Below are 21,789 nucleotides of genomic sequence, written 5' to 3'. Positions count from 1 at the left end.
TGAACTGGAGGCTAAATATCTCGAATGCTGCATAAGAACATGTTAAACATTTAGCACGTTTGATTTGTTGACTTCTTTAATATTTGCAATTATTTTTGTGCTAATGAAGTGTTAATTTCATGTGACCTCAAGCAAAGCAAATGGAGCTGAAGCCCAACTCAAAATCAATACTGTGTAATTATGCCACAGTGGTATGTAATTAGCATAACTGTCTGTTTAAGGCAACACATTGCAGGTGAAAAGTTATCAGCACACTTCCCCAGTTGATTGATTATATTACAAATAAATGTAATGTAAACTTTGTTTGTACTAGATGCTTATTTTATTTTTAGATATGCACATTTGGCTTTTATTATCAAATATGTACTATGTGTACTAATTAACAAACATTGTAGAGCAAAATATCGGAACAAAGTCAGGGTTAAAACTTTTTAGACAGTTTAGATACAACTTTTTTTTACAAAAGGGGATTTGGGGTATCTCTTTCATCAATTAATAAAATAAAATAAAATTAAATAAAATAGTAAAAATAACTGAATAAATCTATAAATAAACAAACAAATTAATCAATAAACATAAAATTAAACAAATAAACAAGTTAAACAATAAAAAATAAAATAAAACTAAATAAATAGTAAATAAAATAAATTGCAAAAATAAATGAATAAGTGGGTCAGTTGGCGTTTTGTGTGGAGTTTGCATGTTCTTCCAGCGTTCGCGTGGGTTTCCTCCGGGTGCACCGGTTTCCCCCACAGTCTAAAGACATGCACTATAGGTGAATTAGGTAGGCTAAATTGTCCATAGTATATGAGTGCGTGTGAATGAGTGTGTGTGGATGTTTTCCAGAGATAGGTTGCGGCTGGAAGGCCATCCACTGCGTTAAACCGTGTTGGATAAGTTGGCGGTTTATTCCGCTGTGGCGACCCTAGATTAATTAAGGGACTAAGTCGAATAGAAAAAAAATGAATAAATTAAATAAATAAATGAATAAATAAATAAACAAACAAATTAATCAATAAAAAGTAAAATTAAATAAATCAACAAATTAAACAATGAAAAAGAAATAAAAAAATAGTGAATAAAATAAATAGTAAAAATAAATGAATTAATAAATGATTAAACTAATTAATAAATGAAAATGTAATTAAATTAAATAAAACAAATTATTTGCAATAAAATAAAACACTGGGTGTATTAATAAACAAACATATTCATCAAATAAAAACTCAAATATAATAAATAAAAAAATAAAACAATAAATAAAATAAAAATAAATAGTAAAAAAATAAATAGTAAAAATAAATAAATGAATAAAATAAATAAATAATAAATAAATAAATGAATAACTTTTTTAAATAAATAAATGAATTTAAAATAAATAAATAAACAAACAAACAAATCAATCAATAAATATTAAATTAAATTAATATAAATAAAATAAAAGTTAATTAAAATAAAATAAAATAAAAATATTAAATAATAATAATATATAATAAAAATAAATGAATGAATGAATGAATTAATTAATTAAACAATAAAAATTAAATAAATTAGTGAATTAAATTAATTTAATGTAAAAAATAAGTATGATCAAATCCCTCGGTTAAAAAAAAAAAAAAAAACTTCAAATGCAAAAAAATTGCTTTACGAATACAAATATAAAAAATGAAAAGTTCTCACATTAAACTTTTGTAAGTTCTTGACATTTGCTACTAGTTTATATTGTTGAGATGTATAGTCAATCAATGACTGTAAAAAATATGGACGACGCGACAGCTCTTTTTCCCATTGAACGCCTTGAGGGCAAAACGCCTGCTTGACGGGCACAAACTGTCGCAAAAGACTGCTGAAATTGGAGCCTTGACATGCGCAGAAGGATTGTCTGATGGAGCCAGAGGAGGAGCCGCGAAAATGAGCAGAGTCGAGCTTCCAATCAAACGCTTTATGTAAAATCAACTACGGCCCCCGAACTTCTCAGCATGCGTTTGCTGTCATATCAACACAAATGGATGTAATAACGTTAACAAATATGAGGGTTTTATATATTCAATCGCGCCAGCTCCAGGCCGCAGCGCATAACTTACTCGCGGCGTCACGGGCTGATTCCGGCTCGCAAGCGGCAGCGCCTGCTCGCTCGGCCGCCGCATCTGGCTCGATTGACTCGGGCTGGAATTGGGTAGTGAGTCCAGGCATCCGGAGTAGGTCCAGCAGAGGTAACATTAGTCAGTCTGAGCTCTAAGAGATAAGTCTCCGGCAGGCGAGAATCTAGCCGGAACTGTGTTTTGCTATCTGGGTGGCTAGGCAAGTATCAGCAAACTAATAAAGCCCGAAAAAAGCCCTGAACTTAGCGAATAAACAGTGTTCCACCAGGATCATGTATGTCAGAAACTGTAGTTTACTGCTGAACTCATTTTGTTATGGTAAAATAACACAGAAATCGAATAATAACATTTCAGTCTACTTCAGTCTCCTGCCGAAGCTCAGACGCCGCGCTTTGAGAAACTGTCAATCACAGCTGTCAATCACGATGACACGCCCAGCATTAAATTACTGCTAAAAGCAAACTGTTTACAAAAAATGAAGATCTGCACCTATTTCAGCACAATAACCAGTGCCTTAATCGACCAGAACTATCTTTCGGGACATTTTATTGCAAGTGTAATATTTTTTTTTTATTTGGGCTCAAGTCTCCTTCATTAACACGGAGGAGGCGGGCTTTATGACTTGTACTGCAGCCAGCCCCCAGGGGGCGATCTAACGGCCGAGACCCTCACTCAAACGCAGGCTTGCGGCACACTTGAGCTCAATGCAGGAGGAAAAGACCAATTAAAAAAAAGCCTTTAAAAATATGAATTATAAATGAATCAACAAACACAAATGTTTAAAGTGCAACAAGATAAACACTTCAATGTATATTTTGGATGTTTTTGTTTCATTTCACTAAAAAATAAACACTATGAACAAACAAAATCCTAAAATTGACTGGTGCATTTTTGCCTGCAGTGTGTTGTCTTAAATTGCTTTGATAATGTGTTTAATCTTTATAAACTCACGTGTTGTGCCGAATGAAGACATGGACAGCTGGCTAGACTCCTCATCTGCATAAACAGGGGTCACTGTGATCTTGTATTTTGTGTCTGAGAGGAGAGGTTGCAGGACCACGTTTCTTCTGTTCCCAGAGACTAACACCTGCAGAAGAGCACAATATTCAATGAATGTAGTTAACTCGGGATGACTTAGGATTAGCTTTAAACAACCCTCAACAGCATAACGTGGTATGTGAATACTGAATAATGAAAGAAAAACAAAAATTAAACACTTCTAACCCTTTGACGCAAATGATTACACTGACGTGATCAGCACTGGCTGTTCCCTGAATTGTACGATCACATCGCTGTGCTTAGAATTGTAGTGATCAGCGGTAAAGGCAGGAACTTGTGGAAATTAACTTGTGGAAATTAATTTCCAATATAAACAAATGCTGCAGAGTTAACACTAAACTCTGACCCTTTTCTTAATCTCATCAGAAAGTGGCAATTGAGACAGTGACCGTCTGTCTTTTGTTTATCTGTAAGACAAAGGTGTTAAGAGCCCAGAACTTGCTTCTTGATCCAATCAACTTTTGACATCGTCTCAAACTCAGAGATACACATGGATCAGTAAAACTTGCATGTCACAAAAGAGACACAAATGGAAAATTTCACTTCATATACCTGTATATTCAAATGATCATGTATATATGTAATATGCACTGCTTGAAATACTTCACTGTATGAAACTTTGCTTATTAAGGTTTATATATGAATGCTTGGGTAAAGATCAACATAACATAGCGATGTTTACATTTACATTTACATTTAGTCATTTAGCAGACGCTTTTATCCAAAGCGACTTACAAATGAGGACAAGGAAGCAATTTACACAACTAAGAGCAACAATGAATAAGTACTAAAGGCAAGTTTCAGGTCTGTAAAGTCTAAGAAGGGAAGTGTTAGTAGGTTTTTTTTTTTTTTTTTTTTTTTTTTTTTTTGTACAATTAGTGTGATATTCAAAGAGGCAATTGCAGATTAGGAAGTGAAGTGGAGACTAAATAGTTGAGTTTTTAGTCGTTTCTTGAAAATAGCGAGTGACTCTGCTGTTCTGATGCAGTTAGGGAGTTCATTCCACCAACTGGGCAGATTGAGCGTGAGCGTTCGCGAAAGTGATTTTTTCCCTCTTTGGGATGGAACCACGAGGCGACGTTCATTCACAGAACGCAAGTTTTTGGAGGGCACATAGATCTGCAGAAGTGAGTGCAGATAAGAAGGTGCTAGGCCAGAAGTCACTTTGTAGGCAAACATCAGAGTTTTGAATTTGATGCGAGCAGCAACTGGCAGCCAGTTGCTCTTGCTTTAGACTCTGTATATTGCAAAAAATGCCTTGGGTTAATTAGATGTGGTTTGGAAAGTGAATTATGCATAGGAAAATATTTAAGACTCTTAAATATTATAGTAGTTAACTGGTGGACTAAGACTATGCAAATGCAGGCCACATTATGGATGACACCTCCCAGTGACCAACTCACAGGATCATCTAATCACAATGCTGGATTTGAAAGGTGACATCCTTCAATCCCACCTTCCAGAGAAAGTATTAAAGACATTCTCTTAAACAAAAGAGGCTGTTAAGTGTGGGTCCTAAAGAGTGTGCAGAAGAAAACGTCTTTGCAGAAGAGTGCGTCTGTTAAGAAGAGTGTGTGTGTGTCTTAAAAGGTGGTCGAAGAGTGGTCAAAGTGTGGTTCATGGTGGTTTGCGGGGTTCTGTCCTAGACATCAGAACTTTTGCTGCGTGTTCCAGCAAGGATTTGGTAATAGGATTCACAGTGCTTTTTCCAAGGCGTCTGAAACCATCGCATCAAGACCACCACCTCCAAAAATCTGCATGTCCCAGATTTCCAGGAACTCTACCTTCAAAGAAAAGGCATCGGCGTGTTCCCGACATCGAACCACCACCTCCAGAAATCTCCAATTTCTGCGTGTTCCAGAAGATACAGATTTCTACGCTCAAGGATAAAGACGTCGGCGTGTCCCCGACATCAGACCACCACCTCCAGAAATTTCCAATTTCTTCGTGTTCCAGAAGATACAGATTTCTACGCTCAAGGATAAAGATGTCGGCGTGTTCCCGACATTGAACCACCACTTCTAGAAATCTCCAGTCTACGTGTTCCAGAAACGTTTGAGGTTACTAAAGTAACCCTTCGTTCCCCGAGGGGGGGAACGGAAGCACTATAAGTGGATTTGATTGTAAAATCCACGCATTGGGAGGTTCGGTTCAGAAGCTACTCGTCTGAAAGAGTATTGAACGGGCCAATTAAGAATGAATTGGCAGCGCAAGCCTGCGCAGGTGAGCGGCATAAGCAATCAACTGAGTATATAAGCTCACCTGGCGCCAGCAGACGCTATCCTTTTTAAGCTGAAGAGACTTTCAACAGCTAAGGGACAGTCATTATGGCGACGGAGTATAGTGCTTCCGTTCCCCCCCTCGGGGAACGAAGGGTTACTTTAGTAACCTCGAACGTTCCCCTTCGGGGGGAACTTCAGCACTATAAGTGGATTTGATTGTAAAATCCACGCATTGGGAGCCCATTGAAAGCGCCATAATGACTGCACCTTACCAACACCCCCGATGAGGAGATAGTCAAGCAAGCGTGACGCACCCACATCATGGGGGGCGCGGTCCTCCAACGTGTCCCTGGCCCTAATTTATCCTACTTCAACAGAAGTTTTACGGATTTATATATATTTTTTGGGAAGTCGTGAGCATCTAGATAATTCTAGGAAAATACGACAGTACGTTGGGAAGCGTGCAATCCCGATAGGGAGGACGCTGCGGAGGCCATCTGTTACCCAAGGGGGGATAGATGGCAGAATTTACATATGGACTAGCCCTAAAAAGGGGGAGTACGCATAGCAAAAGAGTGGTTAGCGGGGAGGGAAGACACGGGTCCGCCCAGGGGGGGGACTTAACCGTGGCGGAATAAGCATATGGGATCGCCTAGTGGGGATCACGCATAACAGGCACCTTTACCCAAAACGCGGGCTGACCAGCGGGCAGACCTACAACGTAGTGGGCCAGCAAGTGACTCCTCCGCTGAGTCAGTGCTGGGGGCCACGGAGGAATCTGCAGGGCTCACCTGACGGGGAACTTTACTGACAGATAAAAAGGCGCACGTATCTCCGTGTTAGGGAAAATGGCGCAGCAAGCGTGTTTCAACACCCTACCGAATTGTTTCCTCAATCACCAAGGGTTACCTAATACCCTTGAGGAAACCGGCTCCACTCGCAGATTGTAAAACCTTGCAAATGTGTTGGGTGTCACCCAGCCCGCAGCTCTACAGATGTCTGTTAGAGGGGCGCCGCGTGCGCGCGCTCAAGAGGATGCGAAGCTCCGAGTGGAGTGCGCACGCGCTCTCGGGGGACGTGGCTCATCTCGGCTCTGATAGTGAAAGAAAGGCATCCACAATCTAGTGGGAACTTTTTTCGGTACGGCACTTCCCTGCTGCCGACCGCTATAACAGACGAAGAGCTGCTCAGATGATCTAAACTCTGAGTGCGGTCCGGATAATACGCAAAACGCGAACTGGACAATAAAGAAGGGCTGGGTCTGCCTCCTCCGAGGGCAGCGCTTGCAGGCTCACTACCTCGTATTAAAACGGAGTGGTAGGAACCTTGGGCACATATCGCGGGCGGGGTCTCAGGACGTGAGAGAAGCCAGCCCAATTACAGGCACGAGTCACTGACCGAAAAATGCCTCCGGGTCCCCGACCCTCTAATCGATATCAACGCGACCAGCAGAGCTGTCTTCAGGGACAGAAAGATACTGAGTCGAGGATCGAAGGGATCTGACGCGGCTTGTGTAGCGAGGGCGAGATCCTAAGAGGGCATGAGAGGGGGCGGGGTGGATTAATTCGCTTAACGCCCCTGAGGAACCGGATGATGAGGTTATGCGTTCCCACGGTGCCGCCAGCCACCGCGTTATGAGAGCGGAGATGGCAGCCACGTAACCTTGAGTGTGGAGGGCGACAGCCTGCTCTCCAACTTCTCTCGGCGTAAAGAAAGCACAACGCTGATCTGGCAAATTACGGGGGTCTTCTCAGCGAGAGACACACCATTCAGTGAATAGACTCCACGTCAGGGCATAGGCGCGCTCGGGGAGGGGGCTCTAGCCCGAGTGACGGTATTAGCCACCGCAATCGGAGGTTACCTAAGTCTTCCTCGCGTCTAAAAATCTCTTCAAAGATCGGCGAGGGTGCCAGGTGGTGCCCTGTCCCTGAGAGAGTAGGTGCTCTCTCGAAGGGACTGCCAGGGGAGGGCTATCGCGAGGGAGAGCTCTGACATCCAGGTCCGGTTGAGCCAGAGGGGCGCAACCAGCAACCTGTTCCTCGTCCTCCCTGACCTTGCACAGTAACTGCGCGAGCAGGCTCACTGGGGGAAACGCGTATTTGCGCGTGCCCCGAGGCCAGCTGTAAGCCAGTGCATCCGTGCCGAGAGCACTCGGTCAGGGAAAGAACAACTGGCAATGAGCGATCTCGGGGAAAGCAACAGATCGATCTGGGCTTCCCCGAATCGCGCCCATATCAGCTGAACAGACTCGGGGTGGAGTCTCCATTCTCCAGGACGCAAGGCTGCCGTGAGAGCGCATTGGCTGCACGGTTGAGCTTGCCTGAATATGAATGGCGTGCAGCGATTTCAGCCGCGGATGACTCCAGAGGAGCAGACGGCGGGCGAGCTGAGACATGCGGCGAGAGCGCATACCCCCTATACGGCTGATATACGCCACCGCCGCCGTACTGTCCGTCCTGACCAGCACGTGTTGCCGCTCCAGCACCGGAAAAAAAACGGTGGAGAGCGAGGAACACTGCCAACAGCTCCAGGCGATATGCCAATGCAACTGGGTACCTTTCCACAGGTCCGCAGCCGCATAACCGCAACGCACAGCCCCCCAGCCCGTGTTGGAAGCGTCTGCTGAAACGACAACAAGACTGGACGCCTGTTCTAGAGACACCCAGGCCTGTAGGAACGAGGGGTCGCTCCAAGGGCTGAGGGCGCGGCGACACAGCGCAGTAACAGAGACTCGGTGTGCGCGCGCGTGCCATGCGCGTCTGGGGACTCGATCGTGATCAGCCAGTGCTGAAGTGGTCTCATATAGAATAATCCGAGCGGCATGAAGCGGCTGCGGATGCCATATGCCCCAGGAGCCTCTGAAATAGTTTCAGTGGGACCACTGTTTTACTGTCGAGCTCTCTCAGACAGTACAGCATCAGCTGAGCGCGCTCTCCGGAGAGGCGCGCTGCCATGGTGACCGAGTCCAGCTCCAGCCCGAGAGAAGAGATCCTCTGCACGGGGGCGAGTTTGCTCTTTTCTCGGTTGACCTGAAACCCCCACAGGTGGAAGTGCCAGAGCACTTTGTCTCTGTGCATAATCAACTGCTCCGAGAGAGGGCAAAAATCAGCCAGTCGTAAAGAAATCGAGTATGCAGATGCCCGCGAGCCGAAGGGGCGCTGAGGCACCCTCCGCGGGCTTGGTGAGGACCCGCGGAGACAGAGAGAGCCCGAAGGGGAGGGCTTTGTATTGCCAAGCTCGACCTTCAAACGCAAACCGCAGAAACTGTCGGTGGCGAGGAAGAGTGGAGACATGGAAATACGCGTCCATCAGGTCTAATGCTGCAGACCAACCCAGAGGACGAACGCACCGGAGGATGCGCTTCTGCGTGAGCATTCTGAACGGCAGCTTGTGCAGGCAGCGGTTCAAAACGCGCAGATCTAGGATTGGCCGTGACCCACCGCTCTTTTTGGGCACGATGAAGTGTGGGCTGTAAAACCCGCTCTCCATCTCGGCTGGAGGGAGCGGCTCGATTGCATCCTTCGCCAGGAGGACAGCAATCTCCTCTCGCAAGACAGGGGCGGACAGGGGGCTGACCCTAGTGAATACACACCCGTGACTTGGGGGGCCGTTTCGCGAACTGAATCGCATAGCCGAGTCTGATTGTGCGTATGAGCCACCGCGAAGAGCTGGCCCGCGCTAACCAGGCAGGCAGAGCTCTCGCTAATGGACTCATCGCTACAAACGCTGACGTACCAGCAGTGGGGCAGCGCGGAGTGGGTGTGCTGATCCGGGAAGCTCGCGGGTCCCACGGAAAAGCTGGAGGTGAGATATTTGCTCTCACTCCAAACCCGAGCTCCGGAGGGGAGGCTCGAGGGGTGGGAGAAAGGAGACCGTCCTCCCAGCGCTCGTGAGCCACTGGCGAAACGCACCGAATCTGCAAGCTAGAAAGCATAGCGTCCCAGACTGGCAGATTTCGGGCTGTCACATCTGGGGAAGTGAAAAGTGTCCTTTCATAATGTTTTCATGGCAGTAAAAAGTGCCGTTGGAAATGGGGCCCCGCCCTCCAGCGGGGAAAGAGCAAGTTCCCTCTTCTCCCGATGGCCTGTCCCAGGGGCGCTTCGCGGTCCGTTGCCGGACTTAGCGGCGTTCTGGGCAGGGGGGCTGCCTGCTTCCGAGGTGCCCGACGCGCTCGCTTCGCCGGAGGCGTGTGCGGGTGCGGAGCAGCTCTCGTAGGCGGGCGCCTTCGGCGAGGAGCAGGTATGAATGGCACGGCGGGCGGAGCGGGCTACGGACCGCCGATAAGACATCACCCACCAACTGCTCTCTCACCGCCTTGAATTCCTGGGTGAATTCACAGACAGTGTCGCCGAACCTGGCTGGGGATATGGGGAAGTCAAGAAAGCGGACTTTGTCGACTTTGCGCATATCAGCCAGGGGTGGCGCTCCTGGACCACTAATGTGGACATCGTCCTCCCCAACGCACACGCAGCGGACTCAGTAGTCCGAAGAGCTAAGTCGGCGGCGGTGCGAAGCTCGTAAGCCTGGGTTGGACCCACCCTCGTGCAGCTCGGCCAGCGCCTGCGCTTGGTAGCGCTGGTAGGTGGCTATCGCATGCAAGGCGGAAGCAGCCTGGCCCGCAGCTATGTAAGCTCTAGCTCCGAGGGAGGTAGATAACTTACAGGCTTTGGATGGGAGACGAGGCGGACCCCGCCAAGAAGAGGCGCCGCGTGGATTTACCGCCATCGCGCACTCAACCTGAGGAATCGCCACATACGCCCTGGCTGTTTCACCGTCAAGAGTGGTTAGGGTGGAGGAACACGCAGCACGAGCAGAAAAAAGTGCTTTACAAGACCGCGTGAGCCTACTGTGCACCTCCGGGAAGAAGGGAACGCCCCTCTAGTCGGTCCGGCCGCGGAGCTGGGGGATAAACCATCTCCAACCCACGGCCGAAGCAGCCCGGGAAAGCACGGCTAACATGTCCGTTTCAGGATCCATAGTGACAGCGCTCACCAGCCCGAAGGGGGCGAGCGGGTCTGGATCATCATCGGACAATGAAAGCCCACCCTCCGATGCCGCGGTGGACATCTGGTCTCCGGTGTCATCGGGCGTAAGGGCTACCATCTGTTAGACGGATCGCTTCCCCCGCCCGAAGCTTGGATGGAGCGCTTAGAGGAGCGGGAGGTCCGCGGGCCCGTGGGCGACGGATTATCTCTCGCTGAAACCCTCAGATCTGCCCGAGTGCCCGCTGCAGAGCAGGGGACAACTGGGGTGGTTCGCCCTTTTGCAAAGGCTAACCGCGATCTTGCGCAACAGTCATGGCATCGCAATGACGACATGAACTGCCCACGAGCAGCGCATTAACATGCTGGACCCCCAGACATGTAACGCAGTGCCCGCGCCCATCATCCGAGGACAGGAAACCACCGCATCCAGAAACGCACAGTCGGAGCGCCGTCCTGATAAGGACGTGCTGCACGACTGTGTTGCTCTTTCTGTGAAGTTTGCAACTTTATACGCACCGCTCTGGAGGACCGGACCCAAAGAACGCCAGGCAAGGGAGAAACCCAGCTCGACCGTCTGCCACTGCGTGTACACACTCTGGACCGGGAGAATGCTCTCGTTCGCTCAGAATCGCTGGTCACAGCAGGAGGAACCCTCATCGACTCGATCAGAAAGTCTCTGAAGCGAAAAGGATAGCGTCTGCTGGCGCCAGGTGAGCTTATATACTCAGTTGATTGCTTATGCCGCTCACCTGCGCAGGCTTGCGCTGCCAATTCATTCTTAATTGGCCCGTTCAATACTCTTTCAGACGAGTAGCTTCTGAACCGAACCTCCCAATGCGTGGATTTTACAATCAAATCCACTTATAGTGCTGAAGTTCCCCCCGAAGGGGAACTACAGATTTTTTCCACTAAAAGCTCAAGAGAGCCAAGTCTGCTCGTTTCATGCTTCAAGATCTGCAGGAAGATCCAACTTTTTCCATCCACTGCATCAAAGGTAGAAACGTAAATATTCCACTTTCCAACCCTTTAAATTAGACCTTGGCATGGTGTGTTTCAGTATAAAATATTCTAATGAATTAGATGTTTATAACTGATCGTCATTAATAACAAAGCCTTCCTCAGTTCTTTGTTATTGTAGAATAAGGTTCACCTTACCTTAACTTAATCACATTCATCACTCGCCTATGCACTTCATTTATTGTACATTTAGTAATTGTAGTTACCCTTGATTACTATTTTGTTAATAAATACACATTTATTACAATTGTGTCTTCCTTGTGTTGATAATACAGACAAAGGCTCTACAAGTCAAACGATCTCATTATCCTTCAGATTTGGCCAGATAATAAACTCCTTTACATTTGTATAATTCCATTAACAATGTTTTATTGTTAATTATTTTGACAGTCAAAGCTGTCTGGTGCCCCGTTTAAAAGGAGTTAGTTATCTGTTATTTCTACATCATTTGGTCCCCTACGGGAGATTAAAATATCAATATTAATATCAATACCAAAATATTGATTTTGATATTTAATAAATCCAATTATCACAACAGAATATTTACTTTAGTTCATCATGTTATCAGATGCTAAAAATCAATCCACTTTAAAGCAGAGCCAGAGAAAGAGGTGCGCAATCACAGCACTTGCAAAGAAGACACGTGATAGAGACATGTTTTCTCAGACCAGTGCTGTTGTGTTGGCATTTCAGTTACTGCATGCTGCATCACTGGTAAAATAATTATCACAAATGTGTTTAAAAATGTGTGCTCTTAGTTGTGTAAAATAATGTGTGCTTTTGATATATAAAGTTATTTGTTTTCTAAAGCAGCGTGGCTTTCAATTAATTTGTTACCTCAGATTTAGGCTACTTGATCTGAATGTGATTTAAATGTCACGGGACACAGAACATAGACTCAAGCAACTTTTCCATGCTTGAAGCTTGGAGCTAGAATTTAGCCTGATTAAATTATTTGGTTACACTTTACAATAAGGTTCAATAGTTAATTATTGTTAACAATCAAATGTTAATTAATGCATTTACTAACAAGAACAAACAATGAACAATACATTTACTACTGTATTTGTTCATGTTAGTTAACGTTAGTTAATGAAAATACAGTAATTCATTGTTAGTTCATGTTAACTCATGGTGCATTAACTAATGTTAACAAGCATGGACTTGAATGTTAATAATGCATTAGTAAATGTTCAATTAAGATTAATAAATGCTGTACATGTGTTGTTCATGATTAGTTCATGTTAGTAAATGCATTAACTAATGAACCTTATTGTAAAGTGTTACCAATAATTTAAATTATTTAAGCCTGATTATTAGTCTCTGAATAGTCTCTGAACACAAACTCCATGGTAAAAAGTTGAGATCTCAAATCACGGAAATGCCACACGTACATGTATGAATGGATAAATCAGGTATGAATTGGTCAAGCAGTGTATTTATGCATGTAATCACTCACTTTTCTGACAAATGTACTGTGATGCACAGTAAGCATTTAAATTAAAGTTACTGTTTAAATTTCAAAGATGTACAAATGTGTGTACATGCAACATATTTCAAAATGTATTATAAAATTATAACATATTGTAACATTTATAAAACTGGTTTACATATGAATATGACATGTAGCTTATGTTAATGAGGCCCCCCGCATCCGCGTGGGTTTCCTTTGGCTGCTCCGGTTTTCCACACAATCCAAAGACATGTGCTACAGGTGAATAGGGTAAGCTAAATTGTCCATAGTGTATGTTTGTTAATGAGTGTGTATGGGATAATGGATAATGGATGTATATGGGTATTGTAGCTGGAAAGGCATCCGCTGTGACGACCCCTGATTAATAAAGGGACTAAGCCCGAAAATAAAATAAATAAATGAAAGAAACTAATTTAAAAAGTTGATTTTTAATTTTGTTAGTTTTTTTTGTTTTTTTAAATAAGCACAGTAAATTGTTAATGTTCAAATGATTTAAACTGTTTAAAGTGACTGACAATATAAAAAATATACTCTTAATAATAGGAATGAATCTGTCTTTTTATTATGGCGGTACTTGGAGGGTTAATAGTATTTTTCTGATGTGCTGAAAAAAGTTTAAGAACCACTGGAACAAATGATTTTATATTGTAACAGTACTGTTTTACTGTATTTTATGTAAACAAATGCAGCCTTAGTGAGATACATCTTTCATAATAATAAAGAAAACTAACTAACTAACGAACTAACGAACTAACTAACTAAATAAATAAATAAATAAATAAAACTCAACCCTTTGTCATAATATATAAGGTAATCTTCTGAACGTTGACGTAGGTTTAATGATTTACAATAAAAAATAAATAAATAATAATAAAAATGATAATAATAATAATAATAATATTAATTATTATTATTATTATTATTATTGTTGCTGTTTTTGTTGTTGTTATGATGATGATGATGATGATGATGATGATGATGATAATGATGATGATGATTATTATTATTATTATTGTTATTATTATTATTATTATTATTATTATTATTATTATTATTATTATTATTATTATTATTATTTGATTACTTGTCCAATTGCATTCATACAAAAACAAACAATACTTAAAAAAGGGCCAATCCATAAACATAACCATCAAAAGTAAATCGCATGAAAATGTACAAGTGGGATTATAAAATTTCACACTAATTAGCCACTATAATAAAACAGTTGCTAACAGGCATGAGCTTGTGTTATCATTGTAGAGTCTTCAAGCAGTGTTTGGTGTGATGTGTAATTTACAGCTAATTTTATCAGGCTATTTGCAGCTTGAAAGCTATAAAACCTCACTCAAGTCCAGTTCTTCATGGAGGTGTTGCATGGCAAACCTTGCTGGTAACAGAGAATTTCTTTCTTGCTCACCTCTCATGGGGACTAGATGTTTGGATTTTTATTTTTATTGTGAATTCCTAAAGCACTTAAGCATTTACGAAAGAATAGTTGTGAGCGGAATGGAATAATTTTAAACAGCTTGGAAGATTGTTTTAAAGCTCTGAATGCATTCTTGTCAATTTTGACCTTGAAAGAGAGAGAGAAACAGAGACCTACTGTCTACCACAGTGACCCTTAGGCCCTGTTTACACTAATAGGTTTTAGCTTTAAAATGGCGCTTAGAACTAAAATGGTCCATGTCCACACTGGCATTTCACTAAACATTTCTGAGCAGATCTCCGACCACACTATACTGCTGAAAATGCGCATCACCTGACCACACATATACACTGACATGCGCTGCAGTGTATGCAGAGGTCTGAGCCTCAGGCAGTCAGCTGGTGCTTTGAGCACAAATCCCCAGGTGAGAGCAGCTGGTCTGTTCATCAAGGATGTACCGCTGGATTTCATCTCGCTATAGTTGTTAAATGCAATTTTTAATCCATCTTGTCTTTATCTAACAACTCTTTGATCTTTTGAATCTATTACTTGTTCTCAGGCAATGTGCCTTGGCTGAATGCAAAGATAAGCTAATAAATTCATGCTCAATTGACTGATTGGTGGTGCAGTGGGTAGCACGTTTGCCTTACAGCAAGAAGGTTGCTGGGTCGCTGGTTCGAGCCTCGGCTCAGTTGGCGTTTCTGTGTGGAGTTTCCATGTTCTCCCTGTATTTGCATGGGTTTTCTCCGGGTGCTCCAGTTTTCCCACAGTCCAAAGACATGTGGTACAGGTGAATTGGGTAGGCTAAATTGTCTGTAGTGTGTGTGTGTGTGTGTGTGTGTGTGTGTGTGTGTGTGTGTGTGTGTGAATGACTGTGTGTGTATGTTTCCCAGAGATGGGTTGTGGCTGGAAGGGCATCTGCTGCATAAAAAACTCGCTGGATAAGTTGGCGGTTCATTCTGCTGTGGCGACCCTATATTAATAAAGGGACTAAGCTGACAAGATAATTAATGAATGTACATTATACTTTTATAATGGCCATTATTGATTATTAAAACTGGTATTCAACAAAACTGATATTTAGTTCATATCAAAAGGCAGTTTTATTTTATTGTTAATATAGTGAAACAGAGTAGCCAGAGTGATGCAAATGATGTTATAAAGTACACTGTTCCCTTTGAAGATTTACCTGAAATGTCCTCGGGAGTTTGTTTTTCATATCAAACTTGTGAAGTCTGAACTTACAAGGAAAGGGTGCAAGACTGAACTTTGTATGCTTAATAATGAGAAAAATCCCCAATCAGTGAAAGTCTGCAGCTACACCTCTGTCTTCAGATGTCTCCATTTCCCCCATCCACACTGACATGCAGCAGCAGTATCTTAAAACCAAAATGGCCTCTTCAGCATTTTTAAAATGCTTCGTTTTTGAGACTCGAAAAATCTAGGGTAGTGTGACGGAAAGCATAACTGTAGCAAAACTTATGCGTTTTAAAACTAAAATGTATTAGAGTAAATGGGGTCTAAGTGTATATATGTTAAAAACTTAGCTTTGAAATGTCCACATGTTCTTATTTGTTAAATTGTTAAATTAAGTGCAGATTGTTATAATATTGTTTTTATATCTTTGCCAACATATTTTCAAGCGTTGGCAATATTGTATTATTTACAGGTATGTCAATCAAAACATTTTGAATTTAATTCAATTAATGTGAATGTGCTACTTCTAGACCTAACATTAATTATTTTTTCTTTTCGGCTTAGTACCTTATTAATCTAGGGTCGCCACAGTAGAATAAACCGCAAATTTATCCAGCATATGTTTTACGAAGCGGATACCCTTCCAGCTGCAACCCATCTCTGAGAAACATCCAAACACATTCATTCACACTCATACACTATAGACAGACTACTAGACAAAGTGGCTCAAATGTATGTGTTATTTAAACAACGTGGCGCAAAAATGTGAAAATTAGGGTTGCGCTGGTCAAAAAATAGCAACAAATCACTTTATTTCTATAGCACTTTCACAAATCACAATGATTACCACTAAACCACACTAAATCACACTAAACACGTCTTACACCTTGCGCCAGGTGTATGATAGGGCCTCAAGTCTCCTCCACATAAAACATCCTGCACTTTTACATTTTCAAAATACTTCTTTCTGTATCATTTAGGAACCATTTTCCTCATGGGGAAAAAACAAAAACAAAACAAATTGTCCCCATAAGAAAAAATATTGCTGGTATTGGACCACACACACGTAATTTGCAAAATCATGAAATGTTTCTGATCATATTCAATAAAGTTTTACATAAAAAATAGCTAATTTACACAACAAACACAACAACACTTTTATTAAACTATTGACATGCAGTAGAAATAAATGTATAGTTACATTAAGACAATTACATGTTTATATTATAAAAAGAACAAAAATGCCAAATAATTTCTAAAGCTTCATCAGTTTTCTCACATCTTTAATATCTGAGTTTGATCAGCTCTCATGAAAGCTATTCAGAGAATCAGCCAACAGACTAGAGATCTGTGTACTGAACTTTCAGGAGCTGGATTGAAATCAAAAAAGCAGACACTCTGCTCTCAAGCCAACATCCAATCACTGCAGTCATTCAGCACAGAAACACCATTAATCACACACATACGCACACACACATGCACACACGCACACACACTCATGCAGTTCATTGCTTGTTGATAATGAAATGTTGGGTTGAATTATGTGGAGTGGCTTCCTCAGTGTGAGAGCACTATCAATGAACAGTCCAGTCAAAACAAGTCATTTACTGCGTTTTACTGAGTTTGTTATAGAAAACACATCTGAGGGTTTCTAATTTCCAAGATCTTAAATGTGTGAGTGTTGAAGTTTTAAATATGACTGAATGTTTTGTTCTACTGATTTCTATATTCGTGTCCAGCACAAGCACTGAATAAATGAATAACTGTGGAATAAAAACATTAATTATCACAGCAAATTGCTCAATATGTTCAGCGTTTAAGAGATTTGCTTTATTGTTTCTATTATTGATAGACATGCTCAGTTCTACTTATTGATACAGTTTTGTAAATTATAAAACATTATTATGCTCTTAATTTACACTTAATTTATAATTAATAATTATTTCCTAACTGATTTATTTTAAATTTGCCATGATGACAATACATAATATTAGACTAGATTAAAGTGACATTTAAAGGCTTAACTAGGTTAATTAGGTTAACTAGGCAGGTTAGGGTAATTAGGCAAGTTATTTTTATAATGATGGTTTGTTCTCTAGACTATCAAAAAGAAATATACCTTAAAGAGGCTAATACATTTAAAACAGCTTTTATTCTAGCCAAAATAAAACAAATAAGACTTTCTTCAAAAGAAAAGACATATTGTGAAAATGTCCTTGCTCTGTTAAACATCATTTAGAAAATATTTAAAAAAGGAAAAAAAAATCAAAGGGGGCTAATAACTCTGACTCTCAACTATATATATACAAAACTAGAACTTACTTGTTACATCAAAATCTTAAACAAATAGCTAATAAATAAACGATGCATGGCCCCTAATACAGATTTCAAAGGATACATAAACAATTTAAACATTAAATCATTTAGTACAGATAAAATTTACAATAAAAAGTAAATTCTGTGAAAGCTTTAGCTATAGTTCAACCAGGAAGACTGAGACATTACGTCAATCATAATAATTATTTTGTCAGCCTTTAACAACCAAGCAAGCCATATATATAAGCCCATTTAAACAATCTGTTTCGCTGTACTTAGGTAATGTTACGGAAGTTTCCCTTCATCCTCCCCATCACCAGCACCACCAGGTCGGCCTCGTCTCTACCCGCCCTGCCTTCATTTTCAGGCAGGATCTGCCAGCTCATCCAGAGTTCTGCTCTATAGATTGGGCTTATGTCAAAGAACTTTATGAAAGGACCGTAACGAACTCGCATTTATGCAAACAATTCACAATAAATGTTCAAACGTTTATCTGCCTCCTAAAGTCTTTCTGGTAGAAATATAAGAACACAATTCAGTCTTGATGAAATATTTATGTAACTGTATATATTACATTTGTTTATCATGTTTGAGAAAATATCAATATAAAATTACATAAACTTTTTTGATACTACAGTTCCTACCATGCATTGGGACATTTGATGTTTTTTGTTTTTGTTTTGTATTTGTAGTTTTTTATTTGTTTTTGATTGCTGTTTATGACAACTGAAATGCATTTTCTGCTCAAAATGACACAAAAAATTGACTGTTATTGCCATTGTGTTTTGTGTGTCAAGTACTGAAATCTCTGTGCTTAGTTTTCTACTTCATTACCTCTGTTGTGTGCAGTCATATAGACTGTAAGAAAAATGATCTACAGAGCTGTTTTCATAAACATTTGTAAGCAAAACATATTCTGTAAAAATGCCTTAATTTCACTCTAAATTACTTAAATTAATGTATTATAGAGATAGGGAATAAAATACACTTGCACTGTGAAATAAACTTTAAAAACAATATTATTCTTACATAATTAACTTAATTCCACATATGAAATGCATTTAAAACCTGCAAAAATAAAGAATTTTTAATTTATTGTATTTTTCCCCAACATATTTTAAATTTAATGAAAGTACAATCATTTCAATGGTAAATGTACTGTATATTTTAACTGAGTTGGAACTAGTAATCATAGTGGGAGTGTCTATTCCTATTAGGACCACCATTGGCTACACTCAAAAACAAAATTGACGTTTGATGTTTGTTCAAACAACTTATATAAACTGGTTGTGGTGGTGGAGTTGCATCTAACTTTAGTGATAGTTTTAATGTTAATTCGAACTGACTTATATTTAACTTTTTTTGAAGTACTGACGGTTAGGCTCAATCCCAATTCAATTTCCATACCCCTACCCCTTCCCCTTGGCCCTTGAAACAAAGTGTGAAGGGGGATGGGCTTCAAAATTTAACCCTGAGTAATGGGACAGCACTGCAATATCTGCATACGTCATCATGTCATCACAATCTCTTGCTTCATATAAGATCGACGATTGCAACTGCTTTAGTTATTCCAGTTGCGTTATTTTTTTGTTATTTATCTTTAGGAAATCACTGAAGGCATATATCATATTATCATATCAATATAATGTAGCAATACAATCGTACTGTGCATTTACACCCTGGCCATATTAATCTATTTAAACACACGAAGCAACATTAACATTACAGCAGGCACTGTAAAATGCTCATTCTCAGCCACTAGACTTTTCTGACAGGGCATTGGAGTGTCATCGAGTGACAGTTTGTTGTAGGACTACTATACAGGAGTTACTATTATGGATTATAAATAGCAACATTTTTGTCCTCCCAAATGGAGGTGTATCTAGCCCTTCCTCCTAGTCCCACGCCTTCAAGCTAAAAATAATTTGACAACCCTTCTCCTCGTTTTGCACGTTCAAGTAAGAGGAAGGGCTAAGGTGTGATTGGGCCTTGATGTTATGCTTCCGGATATTATGAAAAAACCTTTAGCTTTAACCAGCATATACAGACCCCCAGGACCCTTTGTCAAATTTCTAAATGGGTTTTCTGATTTTATTTCTGACTTACGAGATAAAACTGATAAAATACTCATATAAGGAGACTTTACCATCCACATAGATGACAATAATTATACATTAGGTCTTGTGTTTACAGATTTATTACAATCACTTGGCATTGAACTCTGTTGGTCCAGCCCATTGCTTAAAACCTTCATTAGATCCAATTTTGCCTCATAAAATTGAGGTCATTAATGAATCTGTAAAACTTAATAAGTTAACTTAATAAGTTCTTTCCATTCTTTTACTAAACTCCATTCTTTTACTAAAAACTATCAAAATGGATCTTCTCTGTGTCGAAATTAACTTGAATAAGGGCTACAAAAAGACCCCAATCTTTAAAAAAAGCAATTTCGACACTTTAGCCATCTTTGATCAGTTAGAAGTGGAAGCCCAATTCAAGATGATCAAGAAAGCACAGTTTGACCACCTGCAGTGCCCAAGCCTCCTGTTTTCGATTCTCCGTACTGCAGAAAAGCTCTCATCAGTGGAGCTGTCCACCAACCCCTGGTGCTGAAACCTCAATGTTGTAGATCTTTGTTCTTAAACTCTGCTCGAACTTTACTACCCTTGCCAGATGTTCTCTCTCCACCTCTCACATTTGGCTCAGTGACCTAAATGGCACTTGAAAAGATAATCGAATTTCCTTTTCTTTTTTTCTCTCTCTTCAAATCCCATCTCCTTTATCCGTCTCCTTTATAGCTTGACCCCCAATGATTCTCAGGGAGAATTACAACCCAGGAGAGGTCGATATCCCGTATAGTCATAGGCGAAGAGTCACCACAGAGTTTGACCGTAGCTTTTAAGGCACGGAAAAATCTTTGCAGAAAAGTTGGAGGAACGACCATGCTGTAATTTAGCCTCACCGTTTCATTATGCACTGCCAGATTCACTGCAGGGCTTCCAGTACAGGGACAAGCATTTAAAAAGGTCACTTTGAGCGAGATGTGTCCTTGCAACAGATAGCGGCGCATCATTCAGCTTCACTTACCCGGAGGGATACTATAAGCCTGGAGTCTAACAGCACAGAGGTAATAAATTTTTCTGTTATATTTTTAATAGTGCAAGAGCAATATAGGTAGCTTTATGAAATAACAGTCTCGGTGGGACAAAAATAAGACGAGTGTGTGTTGCTCTCTTTATGCACTCCAATACAGACAGAAGAGTGCAGTTAAACTGTTCCCAAAAACCAGAGGATGATGATGACATACTATATGTGAGCTTGTTTGTGTGTTGTTACAGTATATCACCATTAGTTATGGTGTCTGTATGCTGTCTACTCACTGTCTCCTCTGTTCGGTCTGTGCTGACGTATGTCACTTTGTACTGGTCCACGTCAGAGTCCTGCACTTCCCAGTTGACTTGAATACTGAAAGGGGTCTCCTCGTCAATCCACAGGTTAGTCACACCCTGGTGAAAAACTGGATGATATAGTACTGTTTAGTGGTGCTGGATTACCACACCGGTGTATGCATCCATTTAAAGGTTGCATTTGTCTTACTTGGTGTAGTGGTGGGAATGGTGGTTGGAAATTCTGTGGTCCAGCCCACTGTGAAGAGGCGTAACAAAAACAAAACACATTTTAAAACAACACACAAATGTCCAAAAGTAAACACACAGCAAAAAATAAAAAAATAAAAAAAACAAAGCAAAAAAATAAAAATAAAAAACACAAAAAAATGAATGAAAAAATGAATGAATAAATGAATAACCGAACAAAGGAAATAATCAATCAATCAATCAATGCAAAAAAAGTTGTGCAATAAAAAAGGAAAAGCTAAGCAAACAAAACATGTAAAAATGTAAAACTTAAAAACAAGAAAAAATGTAATAATAATAATAATAATAATAATAATAATATCAAAAACAACAACAACAATACTAATAATATTAAT

General features: G+C 40.8%; 1 protein-coding gene across 14 annotated transcripts in view; it reads right to left on the bottom strand.

Moving 5' to 3' along the window:
• Nucleotides 1-21,789, bottom strand: part of col14a1a (collagen, type XIV, alpha 1a) — a 320,593-nt gene that overhangs the window by 165,770 nt on the left and 133,034 nt on the right. For all 14 annotated transcript variants that reach the window (XM_087286725.1, XM_087286726.1, XM_087286727.1 and 11 more), the window contains 3 exons: nucleotides 21,396-21,443; nucleotides 21,179-21,315; nucleotides 3,054-3,189 (listed from right to left, as the gene is read on the bottom strand). In XM_087286725.1, coding sequence (XP_087142851.1) covers nucleotides 3,054-3,189; nucleotides 21,179-21,315; nucleotides 21,396-21,443 — 321 coding nt within the window. The remainder of the gene's footprint in view (nucleotides 1-3,053; nucleotides 3,190-21,178; nucleotides 21,316-21,395; nucleotides 21,444-21,789) is intronic.

This window comes from Danio rerio, chromosome 16 (genome assembly GCF_052040795.2).
Source record: "Danio rerio strain M-AB ecotype USA chromosome 16, GRCz13ab, whole genome shotgun sequence".
NCBI classification, from domain to species: domain Eukaryota; kingdom Metazoa; phylum Chordata; class Actinopteri; order Cypriniformes; family Danionidae; genus Danio; species Danio rerio.
The sequence above is the reverse complement of the archived record's forward strand: the minus strand, read 5'-3'. Positions and strand labels throughout refer to the sequence as shown.